The sequence below is a fragment of the Silene latifolia genome, chromosome X (genome assembly GCF_048544455.1).
Source record: "Silene latifolia isolate original U9 population chromosome X, ASM4854445v1, whole genome shotgun sequence".
NCBI classification, from domain to species: domain Eukaryota; kingdom Viridiplantae; phylum Streptophyta; class Magnoliopsida; order Caryophyllales; family Caryophyllaceae; genus Silene; species Silene latifolia.
In genome coordinates this window covers 53,438,550-53,463,151 of record NC_133537.1, presented here as the reverse complement: position 1 = coordinate 53,463,151, position 24,602 = coordinate 53,438,550, and the positions used below count along the sequence as shown (strand labels likewise).

The window sequence follows — 24,602 nt, the reverse complement described above, 5'->3', positions numbered from 1 at the left end:
AAAATATAGCATCATCATCTAACACAACAATAAGTGCTTAAAGATAATTTTCTTCGCTGACTCAGGTTCTTGTGTAAAGCACTCTGTAGACTGTGACAATAACTGAGTCGAGGTTGTTTTTTTTTTTTTTTTCCTTTGCCTTTCATTTTGGCTTTGTGTCTTCTGCTTCTTTGTATCACCACCTTGACAACCCCTTTTGTTATGTCCAAAACATTTACATGTAGAGCATCTAACCTGTGTGGACCTTTTTGTTTTTGGGTGCTCCCCTATTTCTTTACGCCTTTGAGTTCTAGGCCGGCCAGATCTTCTAGTTAGGTGAGGAGGTTGTAGAAAAGGTAAATCATCTTCGGCCCACGTTGTTGAGTCAGGTATCGGATGAATGATTCCTCCATAAGTTTGCAAATATATATCCTTAGTGTAATAAGGATGCACAAAATCTCTTATTTTTTTTTTCGAGATGTCTCGATGGCACTTGCGGATGCTTACAAGGGATCCCTATATTTTGCCATGCTTGACAATCACAAGTACCCTTGACAAGGTTCACATTGAAAAATATAGTACCATCTTTTACATCGTATAATCCCTTTCCCCGCCATCTTGAATACGATACCCATCATCCCAATTCAACTGCACCATTTTGTCCACCCTTGGACATATCTCGGTATTCCATTTACGTGCTGCCCTCATTTTCTTTTGCAACTTTTTCATTGATCTTCTCCTTATTCCTTCGAGCATACTAAGGATTGGCAATGCTCTAATCTCCCTAATTTTTCCATTGAAAGACTCAACAAAATTGTTGGTCACATCAAATGACCTTTAGAGTTTTATCAAACTTATGTCTTGCCCACAATTCAAGTGGCACATCCATCAAATAACCATATGCATCAGTGCTATATTTTTTTATTTGGTTCATAGCTTTAGTAAAAACAAATTCAGAGTGAGCCTTAGAAGCGGTCCAAAAGTGTTTTTTCATCAAGTCTCCGGGCCACTCTTGCTTGAAATTGGCATAAAAGTGTCTGGCGCAAATTCTCCTACTAACTTCCGGAAGTTGTTCATCTAATGCTGCCTCAACTCCCTACATCAACCAATGATATGAAATAATAAGGTTATGTATTGGGTAAAAATATATGTATTGAAGTAATAGAAAAAACAAAAAAGAAACACAATACCTTTTGTCTATCACTCATTATTACCCATTTGCTCCTTGTCTCTGTATTCGCCATTCTCTTTAGATGATAGAAAAAAAAAGACCATGTTTCCTTTGTTTCTTTGTCCACAACGGCATATGCAATAGGAAGAATTCCATTATTACCATCAAGGGTAGCAGCAACTAACAAAGTCCCTCCATACTTTCCTCTTAGATGTGAACCATCAACTCCAATGAACGGTCTACAGCCCTTTAAAAATCCTTGATACAAGCCCTCAAAGCTTATATACAACTTTGTGAAGACATGAATTGACCGAGGTACTTCAGTAGTGTTCCATGTTATCCCGCAAATTGAGTGGGGTGCTCTCTCAAGAATCAGTTGAATGTATGTTGGTAGCCTGCCATAGGATAATTTATGAGAGCTTCAATAAGGTCTTTCAATAGACTCCTTGCCCTATACAACATGCTTTTTTTACATCTCACGCCAAACTTGTGAACAAGTAAATCTTTCATTTCCGTAACATTCATGCTAGTGTTTTCCTTAAAATCATCCTTTAAGACCTCAGCAATCCATGGATATTTTACAGTTGGGTTTTTATCAAGTCTTGTGCAAGTGTGCTGGTTATTCAAGGTCTTGATTTGGAAGGTTATACCATCAGGTAATAACGAAGCATACACTCTCCATGGGCATGACTTTGCCTCAGAAGCTGCCAACATAGCTTTCCCAATATATTTTGAGCTCCCTACATTTTCATTCATGCTCTTCACTTTAGAAGGTAGTGTTTCCTCTTCATGAGTCCTAATAAAACAACCTTTTACAAGTGGCCCCAAATTTTTCCTTGGTACTTCTTTGTTTATCAAGGCTAAAACCCTCTTGAATTGCATATGATTGAAGCACACTTAGAAATCTAGGCTTATTCTCAAACATTAAACCCACCTCTAACTTAATCTTTCCAGTCTCCTAATACGAAAACCATTTACCATTAGTGAGATACTTAGGTATCTCATTCTCATCCCCCGAATCTAATACATAATAGGTATTGACATCCATTAATGCATCATCCATGTCAACCTTATAACTACAACTATCATCTTCGAAGGAGGAAGAATTATCAGAATCAAACCCATCATCAAGTTCTGTATCGCTAGGTGCAAAGTTATCTTCACATTCTACATCCTAATCATCATCAGTGGATGGAGAATCAGACGTTTTCCAATTTTTCAGATTACTTGCCTCACTCCCTGGCTATCCCATACATGTACCATTATCGTTCATAGCCAACATCTCGTCTCCAATAGTATTGCGCCCACTCTCACCCCGATTGGTGATAATGTTATGATTCTGATTTAAAAAAAAACGAGGATGGCTAGAAAATTGAATATGTAGCAATTATACTAAATAATTTAACTGTTACAATTTTTTTGTTTAAGACAAGCAAAATAATAGCATACTACGTCATTTATACACACTTTCGTTTAAAAAATGAAGTAAAATTAAAGAAAAAGACTAAAATTAAAAAAGGGAACTAAGGCACTTACCACCATGGATAATGCTTCGTGAGTTTCTTTGATTTGATAAAAATGAGTTTTGGGGAAAATAATTGCAGGAGTAGAATAGGAGAAGCAGCACTCCACTAGGGTTGAAAAGAGTTTGGAAATATTTTAATTATTATGTATTTTTATATGATTACAATAATACCCCTTGAAATTATTAGTTATTTTTTACAGATCATTGTTTCCGTGGTTTAATTTTAGGTCACTAAAATGGTATATTTATCAAACCTTGGGGCACTAAAGCGACATTTTTCAAACCTCGGGGCACTAAAGTGGAATTAAGACAAATCTCAGGTCACCAAAGTGGGAAATAGTTCAAAGCTCAGGACACTAAAATGAAATTATACAAACGTCGGGGCACTAAAGTGGAGTTAGGCCAAACCTCAGGGCACCAGGGCACCAAAGTGGAAATAATCCTTAATTAAAATACTATAATTTAGATTTTCAAAGAAAATATTATTATTTGATTAAAAGGTTATATTTTGATGAAGTGATAATAATTTAAAGAAAGAAGTATTTTTGTTTTCTTATTTAGCTTGATACCTTTTGGAGGAAAACTTTGGAGAATTTTATTCTCTTAGTATATAGGAGGATTCATTCTAAATTTTATACTTTCAAATTTTTATATTTCACCTATTTTATTTTAATATGAGAAAAAAAACGTAGTATGTCATGAATTTTTTTTTTAACATAAAGTTAATGATTTTATTTTATAACTTTGCTTAAATTATCTTAATGAGTTTTTTCACGTAGCTAATAATATTATTTTATTGTTTAATATAGTTTAAGTATGTATTAAGTCATTTTCGAAGAAAAATTAACAATTCTGTATTTTATAATTTTATACTCCTTTTATTTTATTTTGATTAAAATATTATATAATTATAATTTAGAATTTAATAAAAAAAATCATGCTTTAAGAAAAAAATTATAGTTTAATGGGAATTTTTTTTTTTCCTTATATAAGTAGGTGGAGTTTGGAGGAAAAACTTTTGAGAATTTTTATTCTCTTAGTAGTAGAGGGGATCCCTTAACACCTCAAATCTATCAAATTTATTTAATAACAATCCTAATTTGATTGAAGAACAATTACGTGATTCATAAATTACAATTAATTGATAAAATTAATCTTTCGTTTACATAATTCTAAAACTTTGGATTTTATTTTGTTAGGGTTTGTAATTTCTTAGGGGAAATGGTTGGTTGTGGTGGTGGCAGTGGTGGTGAAGTGGTTGTGTATATTTGGGGCGGCACGGAGGAGAAAGTCAAGTGGAAAGGGCGGTGTAAGTAGCAGCATGGGGATGTGTAAGTGGTAGCGGTTGGTTGTAGCACGACATTGGTAATGGGGCCTTCTAGTGATTCATCTGTGACCGGCGGCCGATGAGAGTGGGTGGATGGTATAGTAGGCTAGTTGTAGGGTGGTAGGGAGAAGTTGGTGTATGAGAACATCGTTATGCGTGAGGGTAGCTTGGGTGGTGGCTGAGGACGTCAAGGCAAGTGGGTCGACCGGCGCCGAAGGTGGCTGACGGTGGGAGATGGACGGTACATGGGTAGTATTATGGTAGGGTTGACTAGTGGGATGGGGTGGTTGGGTGTTGGGATGAATGGATGGTGGATGGTGGATGGTGGATAGTGGTGGTTTTGGTTTTGGTTTTGATTTTGGTTTGTGCAGTACATTGTTTTCGAAGGGAGTAAAAATCGATGAGAGGAAGCGAGAGCGATAATTTGGAAATGGTGTACTTGAAAAAAATTCGTACTGCGAAAATCAACAAGAAAAAATAGAAAAATGAGAAAGTAAAAAGGGCGTTTTAGTAAGGGCAAATTGATCATTTAACACTTTATTTTCCGAAAAAGGGACTTAGTAGCAATTTATGATTTTCCACAATAATAAGGAGTAACAAGTTTATAGTTTAATCTTAGCTGAACTAAACGGATTTAAAGTGAATCCTTTTTTTTTCTGTTCAAAAAAGCCTACTTATGTCGAGGATGAGATCGAACCCCCTACTTTATAATTGGAGTAAGAGAGTTCTTACAACTTGAGCTCACTCTTATTCTCATTTAAAGCGAACCTATAAAAACTGAATTATGCTAAGTAGGGCCCTAATAAACTCAATGAAATTTAATTTAATTCACAAATTGTTAGATGAGACGGTCTATGCTATAAACCAACCCATTTGACAAAGCCCAAAACAACAAATAAAAAAACGATTGAATAATGCAAGTTAAGTTGCTGTAACTGTCTTCTCTTGACCAAATTTCAATCACCCCTCCTCTCTATGATCTCCTCCTTGGCTTCCATCCTTAAGCCACCAATGATCAGACCTTCGCGTGCGTTACCGCCCCAATAATATTCATCTCAAAGCTATAATTTTTAGTTTAAGCAGTAAGTTGTCAAGCTAAAATCGAAAGTTATAAAACTAAAAACCATATTTTACAAAAAAAAAATAAAATAGAACTTAAAAGATGAAGTTTTCAATATAATATTTCAAATTTTCGAGGTAAAATCATGAGTTTAAAAGGTTAAATTTGTTAAATGACAAGGTTTGTATGAAGATTTTGAAATAATGTAAAACTTAATTTTTAGCTTAAAGTTCAAAGTTTTTTTCCATAAACCATGAATTTTTACTTGAAAACAAAGATAGAGTTCTTAATATAAAAACACAAGTATTCAAGTTAAAACAATAAGTTAAGGTAGTATTGAAGTTTAATTTTAAAACCTTAGCTTTTAAGATCAATTTAAACCAGGTAATTGTAGTTGTAGTTGGCGGCGGCAGCTATCAGGTGGGTGAGACTTGAGAGTAGAAAAAGGGCATAGTTGGTGAAGACAATCGTAACAATGTTGAATTGGGGATGAAGGTGATGAGGATGTACATTGTAGAGGCGGCGGATTATGTGGTGATGGTGAGGACGTGGACTGTAGAGGCGGCGCAAAGTAAGCGTTGAAGATGTGGATTGAAATTGTGGTTGAGGGGGTGGATTGTAGTGGAAGTATGGTTACTGGGTTTTAGTTTCATTTTTATAACCTTTTCTTATTGGACTCCTCTCTTTTATTGGGCCGATTCTATTAAGAGTCGTTTGGTTCACCATTGGAAGATAGAATTCTCGGGAAGATTAAATTCATATGAACTTGAAAATTATGTGAATTGTATAAATGTTGTTTGGTTGGATGTGGGAATTTCAATTCATGTGGGTATTTTCACTTACCTAGGGGGGGCTAGACAAGTGACTTCCTACATCACGTAGGAATTGGAGTTCCATAGGAAATTCCATTTCCCATAAATTGGAGATTAGCTATTTCCCATAATTTTCCATTTCTCATAAATTTAGGGGGCGTTTGATTCAGTAGTATGGAATGGATTGGAATATGAATCTAAAATGGTATGAGCTTCTAAATCAATTCTCTCATAAACTTGTTTGGTTCATCTCAAAACTGTAGAAGAAAGGAATGAAGTTTGATACCGAGGAGAGAGAAGTTGGGTATGAGATTTTAGGGGGTTTGAATGGAGTTAGAATCCATTGGGTATCTAACTCCATTCCAAAAGACTCCAACCAAACATTAGAATGAGCAAATCCATTCTAATCCATTCCAAAAGAGCCAATCAAATACCCACCCCCTTAATGAATCAAAAATTTAAAAAAGGGATTATTAAAGCAAAATAGAGAGAGTACTCCCTTCCCTTCCCTTCCCTTCCCTTCATCTTTCCTTTCCCTTTTCATCCCTCCAAATAAAATTAGGGTTTTTGGCTACACTCTCAAACTCATTGTCCTCCATAACGACAACGCAGCAAGTCTACAGCAACAGCAAGGTCAGCAACAATGGCGAGCGCCAAAGTTCAGCGGATTATGACTCAGCCTATCGTATTTTCCTTCACACACTTTTTTTTTTCAATTTCTTGTTAATATTTATGATTATATCTCACTCATACTTTTGTTCCTTGTCATGGATTTCGATTCCTCCAGAACTTGATTTTCAGGTTTCTTCAGAGTGTACGTTATTCCTCTCACTCTTCTTAATTTCTCTATTTTTTATGCTGAGTTTGTTTTACAATATACAAACCCTAATTTGTTGATTTTGAATGTGTGTAATTTATAATGCAGAAAGCTAAGATTCAGATCTGGTTGTTTGAGCAGAAGGATTTGAGGATTGAAGGCCGTATTATTGTAAGCTTTTTCCTCTTTTTACGCTTCGTTTGATTTCCATTTCTTGTTTATATATTTGCGCTTGTTTTTGTGTTAATTTCCTTGACGATAGTATGCTATAGCTTGTGACGATTTTGTGATGAAGTCGGGTATGTTTGTTGTATTTCAAACTGTGTTATAAATTCGTTGGCAACTCTATGAAAAACTGTTAGGATGGGAGCTTCTTACGGGTGAATGACTAGCTCAAGTCTCATTCATGTGCGTAGCGCACTTAGACAGTCATAGGTAACATACATAGGCGACTGTTTGTGACTTGCCTGTATGCTATGTCTATGCAAGTCTCTTACGGGTGAATGACTAGTTCAAGTCTCATTCAAAACTTCATTTAGCAGATCTGACACTGATGTTTTAGCTTGAGCTCTACATGAACATGTTTTGAGTACCTATGACTCTGAGGGTGTGTTTGGATTGAGTGATTTGGAGGGAAAAGAAAGGGAGGGGAAATAGGGGATTTAAAATCCTTTGTTTGGATAGGAAATGAGGGTGGAGGGAAATGGAGGGGGAGAGATTTGAAGGGATTCAATTTCCCTCCTCTAAGCCTAATCAAAATCTCTCCACAATAGGCAAGATTCGGAGGGAAATTGTATCCAAACACCCACACCTCATTCCCCCTCCCCTCCCCTTCTCTCCCTTTCCCTTCCATCCTTCTCCCTCCCCTCCCTTTCCCTCCACTTTTGCTATCCAAATACACCCTGAGTGGATTTCAAAAGTGGAGGGAAGGGGAGGGAGAGATTTTGATTTGGCTTGGAGGATGGAAAATGGATCCCTCCAAATCCCTCCAAATCCCTCCGTTTCCCTCCACCTTCATTTGCTATCCAAACAAGGGATTTTAAATCCCCTATTCTCCCTACCTTTCCTTTCCCTCCAATTCCCTCAATCCAAACACACCTTCAGGAAACCACAAAATATGTGAGATGATTGTATTAGCCGAGTGTTATAACTTGGTTCAGCTGCAGATTTTCGTTATGCCGCTCTTTCAATCTAGTTATGGTACATGCCGTACATCTAGTGAAGCGCTCTACTATGCAATTTTCATATTTTTTTCCGTCTAGTTTTCCTAGTACCCACTTCTCTTTGCCACATTATGCCCAGTTTTTACTCCTTTGCCTTTTAGCCTTTTTTAAAACCCAATAACATGTTGGTCGCACAAATTTTGTTTTTGAAAGAAAAAATAACGCGCCTCGTCACTTGTGTATATGAGGTGCGCGCCATTGCCTCGGCGTATTTGTCACCTTGGTATGCCTCGTGACTTCTTAAACTAAGCCCCTCTCATCTTTTTCTCCAATATGCACCACTACCACTAAGCCTGTGTGTTGGAACAGAGCTACATGGTCTCAAAAGTATACAGTTATAGGGGTTTGGTAAATATGATTTTTAGAACATTGTACAGTGTAGACTATCTCTCACATTTGAAGTGAAGCTCAATGCCATTGTATATGTAACTGACATTTTTTTAGTTATTTGTGTTCTTTGAAGTTAGTGCCTCTTTAGCAAATACCTCGTGTCAGTCAATTCTGCCAAGAAAATGGAAAAGTGGATGACTAGATAAAAGAATTAAAAAAACTGAAATGCGAAGATAAAATTTTAAGAGTTTAATAAATTGGTTGGAAACTGAATCTCCAACTTTTTTTTTGCTTAATTGCTTCTTAAATCCACTTAAACTCCGAATACTTGCTACACTTCTTGCACCCAATGTTACCTCTTGGAGGCATGCTTCAGTGATTGTTCCCACTCTGTACAAGCACTGCCACTTGATTTATGTAGGCACACATCACAAAATGACAGCTCTAGTTGCTCTCTCACCACATTTACCTAGACCATCATTGCTTCTTGTTTTTTTGTTATCATCTTGCGCAATCAAGAATATATGCACCTCATTGTTTACTAAGACATCCTTGGGATAACTTGATCTCTAAACTTACGACTGGGCCAGCTACTGGCTTCCCCCAATTCTTCATGATAGGGGAGTGGGAAGTTAATTACCTAAATGTTGCATTTCTGATTTCTGTTGTGTTTAATTTGATTTGAAACTATAGTTGGCTACTTGGCTTCTTCTAAACAACTGTTTTTCTTGGCTGTGCTGTAATCTCATCCGCCCACTCACTAAGTCACTAGTCTCTGGAGTCAGTGTGGAGAATGCTATCTTATTCATCCAATTAGTATGTAGTATATCGTCTTTGGTTATAAAAATACTAGCTAGTCATTTGGGATTCTTTGCTACCAAAACATTGTTTCGTTGGTGTTAACTTTATTACTGTTTTGATGGGCGAGGGATGCGAGGACATGTGGTTATAAGCACACTTGGCTAGCACTTGGTTTTTCTTGGTTGATACTCTTGATAGTATCTCTCTAGAGTCCAGAACCACAAGTAGACCTTACCAAATTGGTCATTCCGGTCTGTTGTGGCCTTGTGGGTCAGGTCGGGTGGTTTCGGATATTTTTTGCGCTTGAAGTCATGTCATTTTGGGTCTGCATCATTTCAGGGCCTGTGCATTTAGGTTGTTATCGTTTGTTGTGGTTATTTCAAATTAGTAATTTTGGAGAGATGCATATTTGGAGTGGGTGGTTCAGGCGGCTCATTACGGATTGCGTGATGATTATGGTTGTTTTAGTGATTTTTGGTAGTTTCTTTATTGTTCTTTGTTGATGCTGATTGCTGGTAATAGCTGTATGGCAGTTTTTTAGTTGCCGACCACCGATGAACTGATTGTGTTAAACCATTATTATTTATAAAATGATCAAGTTATTAATGACGGGACAAAACCAAGAAATAACCCCTCACCTGCGAAATTATAGAAGATCCCCTTTAAGATCAAAGAGATCCGAATAAACTGAACAAGCTGATACAAATGGAATTGCATAATTAGCTTTGACGGAAAGCAATTTTTGTCGCTGATGTTTTAAGTATCTTGTATATCAGTCTTCATGTTGTATTATTTCCATGCTGTGAATGTGTTCTTTAACTGTGTAGGGTTTTGACGAGTACATGAACTTGGTTTTGGATGATGCTGAAGAAGTCAATGTCAAAAAGAAGACCCGGAAATCGCTAGGTAAGATATGACATGCAATGCTAAAGTTGGATTGTTGATTGTTATTCTATGCCCCATCGAGTTTAATCCTCTAATTTGTTATTGGCTCAGGGAGGATCCTTCTGAAAGGAGACAACATTACTCTGATGATGAACACGTAAGTGATCTATTCTTTTCCTTTTACCTTTCTTTTCAACTCTTGTTTCTTACACGTTTCAGTGTAATTTGCTCGTCTTTGACCTTGCCCTTTTCTTTCTTTACTTCTGTAAATTCATTGCTTCCTTGGTATGTGTTTTTGTGCAGGAGTAAATGAGCCTCAGTGGATGGACTTCAACAGGTCAAACTCTCAAAGCAGTATCAAATTTCATGCTTATTGTAGAGATTTTATGTGAAAACTTGCGGATTAATTTAGTATCAACTCAAGTGTCTGTTTCCCTCCCAATACGTTGGACACTGTATTGAGTTCTTGACTATTATTATAGTGCAATAGTATTAAGTTTAATGGCTGGTGTTTTTGGATGCGTCAATCTAGAGACTACTTACCTTGAACTGTCATATTTGTGTCGAATTTGTTTTCAAAGGATGTACATCTTTTGGAATTTCGATAGGTACTGCTTATGATGTTACTACTTGCATTATTTCTATAAAGTTTAGTGATAAGCCAATTTACTAGGTCGCTAAAAACTAGAATTAGACTACCAAATTAACAATTTATAGGCCCAACTAAACTTTACTAACTTCAAGCAATAAGGTAGTAAATTGGCAAGCTAGGGTCGAATCCAAGGGAAGGTCTTTTAAGCTAATTACTTGAATTGTAAACTATTGAATACTAATGACAAGTGTATAAACAAACAATGGTTATCAACAATGACAAACAATAGATGAACATAGATAAAGGGGGGGTTTTGAGTTGATTGGTAACATGAAAACAAAGTAAAGTTGCAATCTTTTTCTAACAAACAATATGACAAACACTTGGTGAGTAAGAAAAAATTGAATATTAAAGAGACTGACAGGTGTAACAAGGCTCAACAACTACTTCCTAAGATAAAGATCCTCTTTTCCTTCCCTCAACAATTACTCAACTACTAATGTAAGATAATGACTACTTACTCCTAAGCTAGAGTAGTTGGTCCTACTAATATGGTCAGCCAATTGAAAACCACAACAAGGTTTGCATAAAAGAGCATTAAGAACAAAAGCCAAACAAAAGTGCCAAGATTAATCCTTTAGGAGGCTTAATCCAACTATCCCAAGGAGCAACATACAAGTTCCACTCACAAAGATACAAACTTTAATCCAACTTCATAAAGATGCAAGCTTGCTACAAGGATTGCAATAGTAAGATGATTAACATGCAAGGTTCATGACTCCTAACATAGTAACATCCAACATAAACAATGAAATCAAGGAAACATGTAATAATTATTGAGGAAAGATTAAGAGGTTCTTACAAACTTAAGGAGAGTAGTGTCTCACCAAATTACACCAAGAAAAAGGTCTAGCCTTCCATAACCATGGATGAATCCAAGAGTTGTGGAAAGATTGACATGAAAATCCAATAAAAGCTTACAACTTTTACCCAAATACTAAATATTCTTCTCATACAAGTCTTTTGTGAATTGCTAATAATTAGGAGATTAGATGATAATAGGAGAGTTCAAAACATGGGGTATATATATGGCTGCACTCCTTTCTAGGTTAAAGACCGAGATGGGCCTTCAACTTCCACAAAACATGGTTCTTAAATTTCGCGAGACAGACCAAACCGCAGGCCGACCGCAGGCTCCGGCTGGTACCGCATGCTCCGGTGTGGACCGCAGGCTGCGGTTGGGGTCTGATGCTTTTTTCCTCATTTGCTTGTCATCACCTTGATCCCCCTTTGTCTTGGTTCCGTTGATAAAGGGTTCTAAACGATGAATCTATCTCGTTCCTTTGAGCTTGGGTCGGGACTTTGGAAGCTTGTCTCGACCTTGACTTGTTGACCGCTCGGCTTTGACTTTGGTTGACTTTTTAAGTTGACTTCGCACCTTTGTATCCTATAAATCATAGCTAACTCAAGCAAGCAATCAAACCAAAACTTCCTTATTTCAATGACAAAACACTCCATTTGGCCACTTAGATTACCTAACAACACTTAATTGACTCGACTCTATTTGACGCTATCAAATACCCCCACACTTAGACTTTTACTCGTCCCGAGTAAAACCCGAAACAAGCAATTGCCGAAGTCCAAGAACTAGTGTAGGTGCAATTGACCACTCTTCCCTCACTACAACCTTCTTATAACTCCCTCTTAAACAATCCACCAATTGAACCGAAAAATCTAGACTCAAAGTTTTACACACTCTCTTCTCTCACTCCCCCTCCTTATTACTCCCTCTTACAAAGACACGACATACCACCAACTCCGACTCATTACTCAACTCCACCCTTCTTATATCACCAACAAGAGGTGGCCACTCTCACCTTATCCCAAGGTGGAAGCAAAGTGGCCTAAGCAACTCCTAAATCATCCTATTACACCACTTATATCACCCCCTTATCACTCCAAGCAAAGTATGATCATGCTACTTGGTTGGCCACACTCCTATGCAAATCAACAACCAAAGTAGCCAAAACAAAAATCCACCAATTTGGGACAAGTATTTGTGACTCAAAAGAAATTAAATCCTAGACCTAACCTCCTTCCAAGACCCTCCTTATCACTCCCTTCTTATCCCTCCATCTTTTTGGTGGTTCATTTTCAATTTTTCAATTTTTTTTTTTTTTTTTTTTTGGTGAAAATCCCTCATTTTGCCTAAGGTGCCCTTTCGGGTTTTCACCTTAGCTTTACCTTTCCTCTCATGGTGGCTCGCAACTCAATTTTTCATTTTGCCCGGAACGCCCTTTCGGGTTTTCATTCCGTCCTCGGCCACCTTCCCAATCTTGCCTTAGGTGCCCACCCTTGTGGGTTTTCACCTAGCCGGGATTTTCGTTTTTTTTTTTTTTTTTTTTTTTTTTTTTTTTGCATTAAACAACAAGAAAATTTACATATGTTACAATTCAAAATCCTCCCCCACACTTACATTCCACATTGTCCTCAATGTGGAGGAGTCACAAACTTTTTCTTCAAGAATGAGAACCCGAGGCACCCCCTTGATCATAGGTGCCTTGGTTCTCCCATCTTCTTTCTCGTCTTTCTCTTTCTCTTGTCGCCCGGGCATAGCTTTGGTCCACAAATTCTTGGGTGATGGAGAGTGGGGTTGGTGGTTGAAGAGACATGCCAAATAGTCCACTAACTATCCCAAGGGTGTCCTCTTGGGTCTTTGCATCGTGGTATGAATCTTGGACATATTCATGATATCTTGCATTTTGGACCTCAAATTGGTGGTCCATTTGGCCTCTCCACTCATTTTGCTCTTTCCACATGTTCGCATTGGCCGTCATTGTTTGGTCAAGTTGTTGTTGCCAAAGACGGTTAGCTTCTTGATTGGCAATCATTTCTCTCATCAAGACCGTTTGAGTCGATGCGGCCTCCTCTAACAACTTTCCCCTTTCCTCAACCACCCTTCTCCATTGATCTAGGTTCTCTAATCTTGGGGTTTGTTGTTGTTGCCAAGCCCGGTTCTCTTCCACCCTTCCACTAATAGTGGTAAAAACCTCCCTTGTATCTTTGAAGTAGTCATACATAGTTTGTTGCCAAGGGGCAACCGGGGTGGAGCTTCCCCCCGCTTCAAACATAGGGGTGTCTTGATGGGTGGTGTGAGTAGAGAAGGGGGGTTGGTGGGAGGTACTCTCAAGGTGGTGAACCTCATGCGCCCCTTCTCCTCTTTCTTCTTCTCTTCCTTTTTGACTTTGAGCTAACAAGTTGGGTGCCTCCGGATCGGGATGGCAAAAGAATTCACGTGCCATGTGCCCGCTTGGTAGTGGGGAGCGTGGTGGCCTAGGGAGAATTAGGTAGCCTTGTTCATGTGCTCCCAACCATATTCCTCTCAAGGGTCTTGTACTAAGAGTGTGGAACATCTTGTATTTCTCAAGAGCCATGCGATGGTACACATTAAAGCCCCCACACTTGTTCACCTTTTGATTGTCGGGGACACCCCCATCATAGTAATCCACAAAGAAAGATATTAACCCACCTTGGTTAATTTTTCCACCCCCTTGCTTGGTGCGATGTTTGATGCAAGAATCAATGAAGAGCTTAGCCCAATCCGGGCATCCAACTCCTCCCCGGCAACAGCGCCAAAATTTGATAAGCCAATTTACTAGGTCGCTAAAAACTAGAATTAGACTACCAAATTAACAATTTATAGGCCCAACTAAACTTTACTAACTTCAAGCAATAAGGTAGTAAATTGGCAAGCTAGGGTCGAATCCAAGGGAAGGTCTTTTAAGCTAATTACTTGAATTGTAAACTATTGAATACTAATGACAAGTGTATAAACAAACAATGGTTATCAACAATGACAAACAATAGATGAACATAGATAAAGGGGGGGTTTTGAGTTGATTGGTAACATGAAAACAAAGTAAAGTTGCAATCTTTTTCTAACAAACAATATGACAAACACTTGGTGAGTAAGAAAATTCAATATTAAAGAGGACTTGGTGTAACAAGGCTCAACAACTACTTCCTAAGCATAAAGATCCTCTCTTTTCCTTCCCTCAACAATTACTCAACTACTAATGTAAGATAATGACTACTTACTCCTAACCTAGAGTAGTTGGTCCTACTAATATGGTCAGCCAATTGAAAACCACAACAAGGTTTGCATAAAAGAGCATTAAGAACAAAAGCCAAACAAAAGTGCCAAGATTAATCCTTTAGGAGGCTTAATCCAACTATCCCAAGGAGCAACATACAAGTTCCACTCACAAAGATACAAACTTTAATCCAACTTCATAAAGATGCAAGCTTGCTACAAGGATTGCAATAGTAAGATGATTAACATGCAAGGTTCATGACTCCTAACATAGTAACATCCAACATAAACAATGAAATCAAGGAAACATGTAATAATTATTGAGGAAAGATTAAGAGGTTCTTACAAACTTAAGGAGAGTAGTGTCTCACCAAATTACACCAAGAAAAAGGTCTAGCCTTCCATAACCATGGATGAATCCAAGAGTTGTGGAAAGATTGACATGAAAATCCAATAAAAGCTTACAACTTTTACTCAAATACTAAATATTCTTCTCATACAAGTCTTTTGTGAATTGCTAATAATTAGGAGATTAGATGATAATAGGAGAGTTCAAAACATGGGGTATATATATGGCTGCACTCCTTTCTAGGTTAAAGACCGAGATGGGCCTTCAACTTCCACAAAACATGGTTCTTAAATTTCGCGAGACAGACCAAACCGCAGGCTCCGGCCTGGACCGCAGGCTCCGGCTGGTACCGCATGCTCCGGTGTGGACCGCAGGCTGCGGTTGGGGTCTGATGCTTTTTTCCTCATTTGCTTGTCATCACCTTGATCCCCCTTTGTCTTGGTTCCGTTGATAAAGGGTTCTAAACGATGAATCTATCTCGTTCCTTTGAGCTTGGGTCGGGACTTTGGAAGCTTGTCTCGACCTTGACTTGTTGACCGCTCGGCTTTGACTTTGGTTGACTTTTTAAGTTGACTTCGCACCTTTGTATCCTATAAATCATAGCTAACTCAAGCAAGCAATCAAACCAAAACTTCTTTATTTCAATGACAAAACACTCCATTTGGCCACTTAGATTACCTAACAACACTTAATTGACTCGACTCTATTTGACGCTATCATTTAGCCATGACTGAAAAAAGTGAGATTATTGAGACCAACGTGCAAGATGTAACTGTATACCTAGTTAGTTAGAACCCTTTTTCTTCACGGCAATTAATCAATTATACATCTTTCGCTAGTCAAGGCAGCAGCCTGAAGGACTATATAGTAATCAAAGCCGAAAATTCCTGTTAACATCTAAATCCTTGGCAAATCTCTCATCAGTTGCAGAACAATTCCGGCCAAAACAGAAAGTTTATCATCACAAATGGCAAAAGTAATTTGTTCTACTTGCCTGAAGGACTCTGGATTTATAGTTATGTAAGAATGAAGCTGTTTGCATCATTAAAATTTAAAAAGAATAAATCTACAACAAGACTACAACCATCATCGCAAAGGCACCTGCGAATGCATTTAGTGAACATACAGTACTGGCTATCTGAAAAATCCACTAAGACTGAGACTTTCATCTTTGGTCATTTGTCGCGGTATCAATGGAATATCAAAAGGTCCCAACGAATCATTCTGAAATAAGCCACGCAAAAACAAGATTCATTAGTGACACCTGGTTAATGTTGAGGTCAAATTAATATCAAAAAAAGAAAAAGTAGATACCCATTTAATGCTGGATAATCCTAGGCTGTTTTCGTTGTTATAAACTCCTGCCGAGCATGGCAGGGGTTCTGCACTCGGTTTCTGAACTGCATTGCACCCATTTTCACCATTTTGCACGTTGGCCTGTGAGGAAACAAAATCTCAGATTTATTGCCGTTCCTTTCACAGTCAAAACAGTAGATTCTGCAAATGTATGATCCTGTAACAATTCATATGACTCATATCCAGGCAATGTTAAAAATTTGGATAGAAGTATCAGGCATATACAAGATCAATTGGTCTCCCTTGTGACGGGTTACCATTTGTGACGGATATTTTGTGAGATAAAATGGTAACAAAATGGGTTAGTGGAGAAAGGGGACCACATGAATAGTGTTGCAGAGAGAGAAAAAGTGGATACATTGTGAGGTCAAATGGTATCCGTCACAAGCTTGTGACGGATATGTCATGTCTTCAATGAGAATTTGTGATACAAGATTCCAAGTTGTGTACCACGTGTTGTACTCCACTATTTTATACATATAACTCATGTGTTTGCTTAAAATGAAGTGCCTAAGTGTCATATTCATGTCATAAGGTCGAATGCCAAACAAGAGTACGAGAGATTTATGAAGAGTCAGAGTAACATAGTATTCATATCTTAACTTGCCGAGAGCAAATCAAACGTGCACAAAAAAAAAAAAAAAAAAAAGTGTCGACAAACCTCTAACTTGAAGAATCTCGATGGCCTGGAAGCAGCGTCGTGGCTGGATAACCCAGAAAACGCACCTCGACCAAGAGACAAAAAATCTTTGGTCGACGAGGGTTTTGACAATAAAAAAGAATGGCATGTGTCATCCGCATCCAAAATTGAGGAGGGCATATCAATAGTAGTTGAAACATTGGAGGAGTTTATTTTGTTGATGAAAGCATCCATCGAGTCTACCGCGGGCTGAAAGTTCAATCTGCTACTGCCTGCTGCATTAAATCTACCCTCCAGAGATGCTTCTGATAGAAGACCTCCAATGCTTATGTTACTTAAATCAGACAACAGTATCGACGGTTGTGAAAGCTCTCTTCCAGTCCGCGCTTCCTGAACGAAAACAAGAAATGAAGCATCTTCAAGTTTGTACGAAGACAACAAGGCACCTTACCTTCAGATAATATCAAAGCACTGTTAACGGCAGGGTGTAAGAGCTAGGGGGGAAGGGAAGGGAGTAGGAATAGAGCCTTTCTTATAAATCTTTCCGATGTTGGAAGCATTTTGATTTGGCTTGGAGGATGGAAAATGAATCCCTCCATTTCCCTTCCTCTAACCAAACTTGTACCCCAAACTAGGGTAAATGAACCTTAGTTTGAAAATGCGCAAGGCGCACCGAGGCGCTAAAGGGGCGAGGCGCAAAGCGCAAAGCGCAAGGCGAAGACGCACGCCTTTTGGACGCGAGGCGCCCTATTTTTGAAAACAAATTTGTAATTTCCAAGTAAATTTTTGGGAAACAATAGTCTTTTTAGTAGTTTTCAAGTTGGCTAACATGTCAATGAGTAAAGTTAGGAATAATGGGGAGAAGAAATGCTGAGCATTGTCTAAAAGATATGGAAATTGGAAAGTGCGTACTAGTTAGCATTGTGAGGTGAGCCTTGTCTAAAAGGCGCACCGAAGCGCTTTGGCTAGTGCCTCGTCCAAGGCGCGCTTTTTTAAACTAAGAAATGAACCCCCTCCCTTTCTCTTCCCTCTTTCTTAATATCCCTCCATCCAAAAAAAAGACCTAACAACAATTAAATTGAAAGCTACGTAGCATCTCATCGGACGACATGTGAGCATAGGAATACGAATGTCATAACACAACTTTCGAACAATTTTCTGTAATTGCCAGAACCGCTTAATATCCCAATCCCAACACCACAAACATGACTACCCTTGTAGCAAACGAAAAGAGGTGGAGAATCATTGAGATTAAAAGATCATCAAAACTTGAATAAAGTTTGGAGGAGGGATGTTGAAACTCTTAATGCAATATAAAATGTAACACAGGGTGAAGTTAACTGAACTGCAAAGTCGACCATTCAGGAACTAGGAGGGTACCAATCAGCATCGATTTGAATTTTAAAATATAAGAGAGAAAATAGGAACTAGGAGGGTACCAATCAGCATCGATTTAGATTTTAAAATATAAGGCAGAAAATCCGACCTCAAAACAGAATTGAGTCAATTCCGCAATGGGGATTGGAAATTATTCAAGTTAGCCAGCCACATAAAGGCTAGCAGAATGACATTTAAAAAAACTAGTATAAAAAACAAGCACGAACAAAACCATGGCTAACCTCAAGTCTGACTGGTTCAATTGAATAGTGTCTTTCCTCTATAGAATCATGTTCTATTTCTGTAGTCTGGCTTGGTTTCAACACTTCACTGTTAACCAAAGCTTGATCCGTTTGAATTTCCGAGTTGGATGGCTTATTAGACAAAGCTGTCATCCTAACTGATTTATTTAATTTCCCGTTCATAATTCTTGGTACCAGCTCTTTGTTTTTTGCACTAGTCTGATTCTCAAGACCAGATGCAGCTTCCACTGCACCGCTACCAGCACACTCCAAACGACTGCAAACTGTAGGAGAGGTAAAGCTATTGAGATGCGAGGAAATCCAGCCATACCTTCAATGAGAGCACAATATTAGAAACTAGAAAGCTAAGCTATAATATCAACGACGCAATAAATATTTCCACAATTCCTCAAGGGCTCCCAGCCTCCCACTAATGCGAGGTTAGGGGGTTGCAAAAAGGTAGTTTCGTGGAGACCCATACGAATTTTGCGTCAATTATTGCATCGAATGATTGCCATATAATAATAAAACAAAGCGCATCCAGTTTATTGAGCCATTATCCTTTATTCCATCATAAATCCCAAGAACAATGAGTCTGGCTTCACAGGAAATGTAAACAGCTATACCAACAGTGATTATCAGAGGAAAATATTAGAAAAATCATACCTCAAGCGAAAGAGTTCAGGACTGCCAACTGCTGAATGAACATCTCCTACGGTAATTCCAGAGTCACGTGAACTCCAGCTTTCAAAGGTGGTCAAATTCTCAACCACAGCATTGAAAGGGAAAAGTGTCAGCTCTCCTAGAGCAATGCTTGAATTTCCCCATTTATTGAAAAGGTGTGTAAGTACAGATGAAATCTTCTTCCTTGCACTAAGGGTCAACTCTAGGAATGGATTCCGACCATCCTGAAACACGCAAGCCTGATATTGATGTTTGAATTGGAAGAGGAACTCTACAGTCTACACTACAAAGTAACGCACTCAACAATTGGTACTCACCTTCTCTAATCCTGCGTGAGTTCTTTCATCCAGAGGGAACAACTGCAGCTTGATTTTAGAGGGATGATGCACTTTTTTATCTCTTTGATTGATGTCTAAAGGCACTTTGCTAATATTTTCCAGATTTAAGCTTTTATCTGAATTGTATTCACCTTGTTCTGAAGGACACTCCGATTGTGTAGAAACATCTTTCCGACGAGAATACATAAAATACAGAAGATATCTATAAGAATTCGAGATGATAAGCATTGCTTATAGAAAATAGATAATAAATAAATAAAACATGAACAAATGTATTAAGCTTACAAACTTGAACTTTAAAACATATTTTTGGTGATGTAGAAGATACAGCCAATAGAGCTGAGTATCTAATTAGGCTGCACTTCCGGAGTGTGTTTAAACTTTAGTGTACACTCTGAATGTACAAATACTACAAACATCAATAACTAACAGAATATCAACAATAAAATAGGTTTAGGCTTCGAAATTATATGTTCTTTGGTGAAATAAAATAGAACCCATGATGTCCAGCACTACAGCATACTTCACTAAGTTCGAAGGAACCTCAAATCATCAGTCAACTTCACTTCAGACTTGATATACTAGAGTTTTCTGGATATGAACTACACATGAAAGAGAGAAGCACCATACCTGACTTTCTCTTGGGCTGGCCTCGAAAGCTCTTCTGGGATTTCTTAACAACTGCACTCTTCTTAATGCTTCCCTGTAATGATGCCCGTACTTTAATCCCGCTTAGCTGTTTGGCAGATTTCATGTCTTCTGCCCTAAAAAAAAGAGAGCGAATATTAAGAAGATATATAATCAAGAAATCAGGCTGTGTATAGATGCTAGACATTTTTCATACCAGGATTACAAAAGAGAGAAACCTTGTAACATTCACATGATATTACTAAAAATCTAAAAATCATGGCGGATACTTGATCCAAAAACTGTGATATAATCAGAAATTCTAGTGATTGTAAGGAAAAGATAGTTTTTGGGGAAAACCTCATATGGATCTCTAAAACTAAATATTGATGGCTTTAACTTAGCTTATAATAAAGAGGCTTCCGGCTATTGCATTAAAGATCATGATGGTAAATTCATATTTTTAAGGGGTAAAACATGTGGTTTAAATAGCATTCTAGTTGCAGAAGCTCTCAGCCTCTCTAATCAAAGGTAGGTAGTATTCTAACAGCTGAGTCCTTAGCAATTCCTAAACTAATCACCCAAGGTGACAATGTGTGTGTTATGACTTATCAACGCTATTCGCCAAGATTGGCATATTCGTTGGGAAATTGTTAGTATCATTATAAGTGGTGTCCTATAAGTGGTCTTTACACACCTTTTACATGTTACATCCAACTGTGGCATTCTTGTCCAACCTTTCGAGGTTGTTTGAAAGTCAGTGACTTCTACTTACGTTCCTCAACCAAAAGGATTAAGTTGGTCCTAATTCAACGGCCATTTTAGTTTTCTTTCCTCGTCCAACACACTTTTTAGCATCAAGATTAAAAATTATAACTTCAACAACAACAATTTAAGATTCTATATAGGCTGGAAAAAAGCTAGTAAAATGCTCCACCAACAATAGTAAAGCAGAAGCAACATATCATTCAAAGCAAATTTGCCTTTAATTTCATGACTTCTATCTTAGTACAAAAGAAAGTATAATCACCAACTCTAAAAATGACAAACAACCGATCATGTATACAAGAGTGTGGCACTTGTCATTTAGTCATACAACTTGATTTACCATAGTTATTAAAATTTACAGAAATCCAGCTGAATCTCCCCAAAAAAATTACTTCCGAACAACTGAAATTACGATTACTAGATATCAAATCGGAGAAAATTAATCGATAACATCGATTAGGTTTACGAAGGATAATGCGTGAGCAAAACAATCACCAAAAGAAACACAAAAACTTGTATCGAGAGTTAATCAAACTGAATTTGTAAATGTATAAACATCCAAATTGTACAGATAATCAATAAAACTACATTAATTCAACTCAGTAGTCAAAATTAGGGTTTACAAACGCGCAAAAAAAATCACAGAAGAAAAAATTGAGGAATTTGTAAATGTATAAAGATGATTAGCGTAGAAACGATTCAGATAAACATAAAATCGAAATTAGAAAGATGATAAACATACCGTGAGCCGGAATCAGGAGAAATCGTCAGAAATTAGCGGTCGGCGAAATTGGGAGAATTGAAATTGTGTGAAGAAAAAAATAAGAGGAGAGAGAAAATTTGAGAAGTGAAATGGGGAAAAGTATGGCGGGATGGAGTTAAATATGACGAAATGTTGAAATTTTTGTGGGAAATTATTTAATTAATAAAATATATGGCGATTAAGGCGGTTTATTTTGAATTTTTTGGATGATTATTATTGGGCTTTTGTTTAGTGAATTGGGTGGACCCTTTTTGTTTATTTGGGCTATGCTAGGCCACTATATAATGTCACGGTTCAGTTTCGGTTCAATGGAGTCAGTGGTGGAGCGAGAGAAGGCTAGCAGGACGCTCGCCCTCGCTGAAAATGGAAAAATTCGAAGTTTTAGTTAAATTTTTGAACTTTTTTCAAATTTACAGTGTGAAATTAATGGTTCGCATCCGTTGAAATTTTTTGCCCCTAACGGGGAATCCTGGCTCCGCCACTGACCGTAGTGATGAAATTTCGAAATGAAATCGAACAGACTTTGGAGAAATTGAACCGTTTTGGCAAATGAAACCAGTTTTGATACCTAAGAAAAGACACAAATTCTCATTTGTGACGGACATATCCGTCGCAAGCTTGCGACGGGTCAAGTATTACCCATGTGGGATAGATAAGACAAAAGCAGAATGCCTAGGTAGTAGCAATTTGTTTTGTCTTATCTAGCCACATGGGTATTATTTGACCCGTCGCAAACTTGTGACGGATATGTCCCTCACAAAAGAGACTTCTTGAAGAAAAGAATTCTCATAATCGATTAAAACAAAAGTAGGAGAGAGGGTTATTATAACTTTGGACGCAAGGAAATATGGAATTCTGAATTAGGACCAATCTCATGTTGCACGGTCATGTACACAAATAAGATCCTACATCCTGTTGTACAGGAAGCATGGTACATCAGGCCCATATAATATAAACATATTTAAACATGTAATTCTCTCTTTAACGACGCTCCCAACAAACCCTTCTTTCTTTAATTCTCTCTTGAACGACACTCACAACAAACCTCCCTTTCCCCTAATTTTAATTCTAAAATGGTTGAAGGGAAGCAATTGGCAACATCATCGAGGAGAAAAAATGCATCGAACAATGTTTCGGTGACTCAGAAGCAATTTACATCGGTATCAAGAAGAAAAATGCATCGACCAACACTACTTTGAGGTAAACTTCTACACCAATCATAACCCTAATTTTGTGATTTAGGTCTATTATCGAAATTCAGTATATAATTGTCGACAAGAAAGACGTTTCCGAGCATTTACTTCCTATTTAATTCCAATATTTTGCATTTTTACGATTTGATTTTGTTCGAAACCTAATTTTATTATTTCAGTTCCCAGACTATTTGATCATTTGCCCGTTTTTTTTTATTAGATTATAAATCATAATAACATCCATCATACTTAATTCATCACACGATAAACAATCCCTCAAGTCGAAACATAAACATTCTCATAAAACACCCCATGTGTTGTGAAAACAAAGTATTACGAGCAACACCTGTTCTTGACCATTTTCGTACCACCTCCGACCACCCTTGACCACCTCTCTGACTATATTCACAAAATTGGGAGTCCGACGATTCCAAAACACTAAAGAACACAAAAATTCGTCATCATTTGCTCCTTCAATTATCTCAGCAAAGACCGTCGCACATAAGCATCCCAATTTCGAAAGTACCAATAGAATTATTTAGGAAATGAGGGCAGTGCGTAACCATCAGAATGCATGCCCGTCATCATTAATATTTGTTTTATTTTTGAAGAATTTCAACTTTTTTTGTAATTTAGCTCGTTTTCTTTATCATTAGCTCGAGTAGTTTTGTATATAGCTCGACTTCTTTTGTGAAAATAAAGTATTACGAGCAGGGCCTGTTCTTGACCATTTTCGTACCACATCCGATCACCCTTGACCACTTCTCTGATTGTATTCAAAAAATTCGGAGTCCGACGATTCCGAAACAATAAAGAACACAAAAATCCCTCATCATTTAATCCTTCAATTGTCTCAGCAAAGACCGTTGCACATGCATCCCAATTTCGAAAATATCTACTTTTTTTTGAAAATTAGTTTAGTATCTTTGTGTATTAACTCACTTTCTTTGTTTATTAGCTCATTTTCTTTGGTTATTAGCTCATTTTTCTCTGTTTACTTTTTTTTTTTTGTAAATTAGCTCATCATCTTTGTGTATTAGCTCATTTTCTTTGGTTACTAGCTCATTTTTTCTCTGTTTAACTTTTTTGTGTATTAGCTCACTTTCTTTGTGTATTAGCTCATTTTCTTTGATTATTAGCTCATTTTATTTACATAGTAACTCATATAGGTAATTGTGTACAAACCCCATCAATAGTAAAAGTTTAAGCTTTTAAACTTCATTTATATGTGCAGCTACACTTTGTGGACACCGTCGTCGATTCGAGAAGGGATGTGGACAGAACTAGCCCTATACTTATTGGTTGGACTACCGAAGATCTGAGCTTTCTTGTAAATTTTTGAGCTTAGAGTTACTTTCTTGTAAATTTTTGAGTTACTTTCTTGTAAATTTTTGAGCTTTTTATAATAACATTAGCTTATAAGTAGATTTATAGAGCTTTTTACGATAAATCCTGAGTACACGATCAGTTTGTCGAGTTCTGTATGAAATATTTTATGCTTACAAGTGAAGTTTTTCGACATTTTTTTGTATCAAATCCTGAGTACGTAATATTCCGAGCTAACAATTAAATTTGAGTTTTCAAGCTTAGTAAGAAATATTCCGAGCTAACAATTAAAGCTTTCAAGCATCTCATTGTATTTTCCGAGCT

The 24,602-nt window shown here is 37.4% G+C and overlaps 3 protein-coding genes across 4 annotated transcripts; 1 reads left to right on the top strand and 2 right to left on the bottom strand.

Annotated features, from left to right (window-relative positions):
* Positions 1-567: 567 nt before the first annotated feature.
* On the bottom strand, positions 568-2,413 carry LOC141617379 (uncharacterized). Its single transcript, XM_074434566.1, has 6 exons — positions 2,378-2,413; positions 2,129-2,324; positions 1,638-1,890; positions 1,170-1,545; positions 849-1,075; positions 568-763 (listed from the first exon to the last, which is right to left on the bottom strand). The coding sequence occupies exons 1-6, from the start codon at positions 2,411-2,413 to the stop codon at positions 568-570; spliced, it is 1,284 nt and encodes a 427-aa protein (XP_074290667.1).
* Positions 2,414-6,335: 3,922 nt separating this feature from the next.
* LOC141623310 (uncharacterized) lies at positions 6,336-10,556 on the top strand. The gene is made up of 6 exons (XM_074439402.1): positions 6,336-6,559; positions 6,662-6,688; positions 6,800-6,862; positions 9,873-9,951; positions 10,042-10,087; positions 10,234-10,556. Exons 1-6 carry the CDS (start codon positions 6,518-6,520, stop codon positions 10,241-10,243), a joined length of 267 nt encoding a protein of 88 aa, XP_074295503.1. The 5' UTR covers positions 6,336-6,517; the 3' UTR covers positions 10,244-10,556.
* Positions 10,557-14,901: 4,345 nt separating this feature from the next.
* LOC141623308 (TSL-kinase interacting protein 1-like) lies at positions 14,902-21,850 on the bottom strand. 2 transcript variants are annotated; one of them, XM_074439400.1, is made up of 8 exons: positions 21,739-21,850; positions 20,232-20,365; positions 19,581-19,768; positions 19,246-19,487; positions 18,580-18,910; positions 16,982-17,350; positions 16,279-16,401; positions 14,902-16,188 (listed from the first exon to the last, which is right to left on the bottom strand). In XM_074439400.1, exons 2-8 carry the CDS (start codon positions 20,353-20,355, stop codon positions 16,099-16,101), a joined length of 1,467 nt encoding a protein of 488 aa, XP_074295501.1. In that variant the 5' UTR covers positions 20,356-20,365; positions 21,739-21,850; the 3' UTR covers positions 14,902-16,098. The 2 variants fall into 2 exon arrangements, with proteins under 2 accessions (XP_074295501.1, XP_074295502.1); XM_074439401.1 differs by having other exon boundaries at positions 15,890-16,188; positions 20,232-20,360; positions 21,739-21,827.
* Between the last annotated feature and the right edge of the window lie 2,752 nt (positions 21,851-24,602).

Excerpts from the sequence above, each read along its gene's own strand:
- LOC141617379 (XM_074434566.1), bottom strand. The coding sequence starts at position 2,413 with ATGGTACATGTATGGGATAGCCAGGGAGTGAGGCAA. Across the intron at positions 2,325-2,377 it reads ATAGCCAGGGAGTGAGGCAA|GATGTAGAATGTGAAGATAA; the intron begins GTAATCTGAAAA and ends GATGATGATTAG. Across the intron at positions 1,076-1,169 it reads TAATGAGTGATAGACAAAAG|GGAGTTGAGGCAGCATTAGA; the intron begins GTATTGTGTTTC and ends TGGTTGATGTAG.
- LOC141623310 (XM_074439402.1), top strand. The coding sequence starts at position 6,518 with ATGGCGAGCGCCAAAGTTCAGCGGATTATGACTCAGCCTATC. Across the intron at positions 6,560-6,661 it reads GGATTATGACTCAGCCTATC|AACTTGATTTTCAGGTTTCT; the intron begins GTATTTTCCTTC and ends CGATTCCTCCAG. Across the intron at positions 9,952-10,041 it reads GAAGACCCGGAAATCGCTAG|GGAGGATCCTTCTGAAAGGA; the intron begins GTAAGATATGAC and ends TTATTGGCTCAG.
- LOC141623308 (XM_074439400.1), bottom strand. The coding sequence starts at position 20,355 with ATGAAATCTGCCAAACAGCTAAGCGGGATTAAAGTACGGGCATCATTA. Across the intron at positions 19,769-20,231 it reads CCAGCCCAAGAGAAAGTCAG|ATGTTTCTACACAATCGGAG; the intron begins GTATGGTGCTTC and ends CTCGTCGGAAAG. Across the intron at positions 19,488-19,580 it reads CTCACGCAGGATTAGAGAAG|GATGGTCGGAATCCATTCCT; the intron begins GTGAGTACCAAT and ends TGCGTGTTTCAG.